Source organism: Cornus florida, unplaced genomic scaffold (genome assembly GCF_030987335.1).
Source record: "Cornus florida cultivar Cherokee Brave unplaced genomic scaffold, ASM3098733v1 CherokeeBrave_3.0.0_Hap2_Chr06, whole genome shotgun sequence".
NCBI classification, from domain to species: domain Eukaryota; kingdom Viridiplantae; phylum Streptophyta; class Magnoliopsida; order Cornales; family Cornaceae; genus Cornus; species Cornus florida.
The window spans coordinates 86,879,257-86,881,711 of NW_026775576.1; the positions used below are offsets into that span (position 1 = coordinate 86,879,257).

The 2,455-nt window shown below is 37.9% G+C and overlaps 1 protein-coding gene across 1 annotated transcript; it reads left to right on the plus strand.

Annotated features, from left to right (window-relative positions):
- Window positions 1-846: 846 nt before the first annotated feature.
- On the plus strand, window positions 847-1,989 carry LOC132314503 (uncharacterized). The gene is made up of 2 exons (XM_059813362.1): window positions 847-1,207; window positions 1,439-1,989. Exons 1-2 carry the CDS (start codon window positions 847-849, stop codon window positions 1,987-1,989), a joined length of 912 nt encoding a protein of 303 aa, XP_059669345.1.
- The last annotated feature ends 466 nt before the right edge of the window (window positions 1,990-2,455 follow it).

Here is a 2,455-nt window from a genome sequence, read left to right on the forward strand (position 1 = left end):
TGGTGTACTAGAGACCAGAAGTCACTTCATGCCTTCACATTTTATGGGTTGGTGTAAAATCGATAGGTTTGTTCAAAGTCCATTATAGGCAGTGGGGAGTAAATGGGCAAAGAATCGCATTCGTTAATGCACAACCTCAAGCCTATAGACCTCTAGGGTATTATGAACAACCTCAAGTTCATATCGGCGAGTTCCAAGCAAGACGAACCAACTGTTAGCTCCATTGATTTCGACAGTGATTGCTTGTGTTTTTTGTTACAAGCAGTGGCTTGTGTTGAGGCCGAAGGATAGGTTTGGGGCCTTTTTGTCTTTTCAAATTCCATTGAGTTTGAAATAAAATACAGTATAGATATAATAAGGACAAAAATGTAATTCCAGTATAATAGTTAACGCCATCCATTCAAATGTTTTGATAGGGGAGGTTATTGTTATTTGACAAATAAGAGGGAGGGTCGGTGTAGCTTGACGAAAGGAGAGGTCAGTGTAATTATCTCTAAAACATTTGCCAACAAACTCCTAAAAATTAACAATTGATTATACACTAGCGTGAAAGAATCCCAAAATTATATCTTGCGTCTTCTGACCTTAAAAGTTCGTTTTATTTGTTTTTTTCATACCAAACAAGTCCTTTGTTTCCTTGAGTTTTCTTAGATTCTGTTACGTACAAGTTTCCTTGTGTGGTTAGGTTTTGTTGATTATAAATATGGAGAGAGGGAGCAGAATTGTCCATTGATAAATAAAATCAGATTTCTCTCTTCGACTTTCATAGTTACAGTAAACAGGTAGAAAATCTTTGAGCCGCCATCAGATCAGAAATCCTTATTGCAGGTTATTTGATATTTAGATATGGCATCGTTCTCATCATCAGAGACAGACTGGGCATGGCTTCCAAAAGATCTGGTTGGTTTGATTGTGGACAAGTTAATTCTATTATCCGACTTTGTCCGGTTTGGGGCAGTGTGCAAACCATGGCGATCCGTGGCTCTAGATAAGAAGCAGAAACGCAATGAAGCACGTTTCAAGCAGCCTCCCATGCTACTAGTCCCAAACGGACATGGCAGCGGTAGACTATACAGTGTCTCCGAGGAAAAGACTTACAACTGTCAATTGGCTGTGCCATTTACTAAGAAGTGTCCTGGTTCTTCCTTCGGGTGGTTGGTGAAGGCCGAAGATGATATGGCCATTACACTCATAAATCCCTTCTCCGGTAAGACCATTTGTCTCCCTCCAATTACGGAGGAGGTCTCAGATGAAGATGAAGATGAAGATGAAATCCTAGATGAAGATGAAGAATTGGAATTCGGTGGTGGATATTTATTTGTGCCTGAGTTTCACATCCAGAGGATTATTTTTTCAAAAGACCCATCTCTAAATCCCAATAATTTTGTTGTTGCCGCTATTTATAGTGACAGACCTAGACTGGTTTTCATAAAATCAGGTGATCAATTTTGGACTTACCTAGTTAGGAACTTGTGCCCTAAGGCTATGAATGATGCTTATTTTTACAAAGGCCAGCTATACCTTTTGGGTGGTTTCAACGAACTCGTAAAGGTCGACATTAATGATTCAGATTCAGATTCTGATAGTGACTCCTATGATGTACCCAATTATGAAATTATAGTGTCACCTTCTTTGGAATTCTCGTCACATAAGTCATATCTTGTGGAGGCATCCAATGGAGACTTACTGCTAATTCAAAGGATTCATTTTTTTGATGGAAATATCACAAACTTCGGCAAGACGGTGTATTTCGAGGTTTACAGGCTGACGAAGCATTCAACTGAAGGACAGAAGCAGGGAAAGTGGGTAGAAATTGATAGTATGGGTGATGATGCAGTGTTCTTGGGTGACGAAGCATTTGCGTATTGGCTTCTGATTTTCCCAATTGCCAACCAAATTCCATATGTTACACTGATGATTGTATGGAGAGATCTCATATTTCATTGTATGAACCCCGTGACATGGGGGTCTTCAATTTACAAGAGCTAAGGGTAGTTAAACATTTCACCCTGAAATATTCCCACAAGTGCTATACTCCCGCAGTTTGGATAATGCCCATGTTTCAGTGAATACAAGTAAAGATTTATTCATCACTTCAATCTTATTATCACACTGAATGCTGCTTGTTTTGTATCAAACAACATTCAATCAGTTTTCTGGATCATAAGTATTTTATTGCCTAGGATGTGGCTTTTTTGATAGCAATTGGAATACTCATTTATTGTTTTTAATGGTCCTTTTAATCTAGGATAAGTATAAATTATTGGAAGAAATGCTTAATTGCCATTTATGTTAAATGAGAAGCCATAAAAAGCCAAAATAGTGTACCAATGTTCAATGATGGTTACATAATACATATTTATCCTGACTAACATTTGTTTATCCTGACAACGATAAGAAAATTATAGAATCTAGATCACTGAAGAAAGAATTTAATGGTTCATTAATGCCACGT

What these genes read in the sequence shown, in the direction of transcription:
- LOC132314503 (XM_059813362.1), top strand. Translation starts at nt 847, where the DNA reads ATGGCATCGTTCTCATCATCAGAGACAGACTGGGCATGGCTTCCAAAA. An exon ending in ACTCATAAATCCCTTCTCCG is followed by an intron (nt 1,208 to 1,438) that starts GTAAGACCATTT and finishes TCATAAAATCAG; the next exon opens with GTGATCAATTTTGGACTTAC.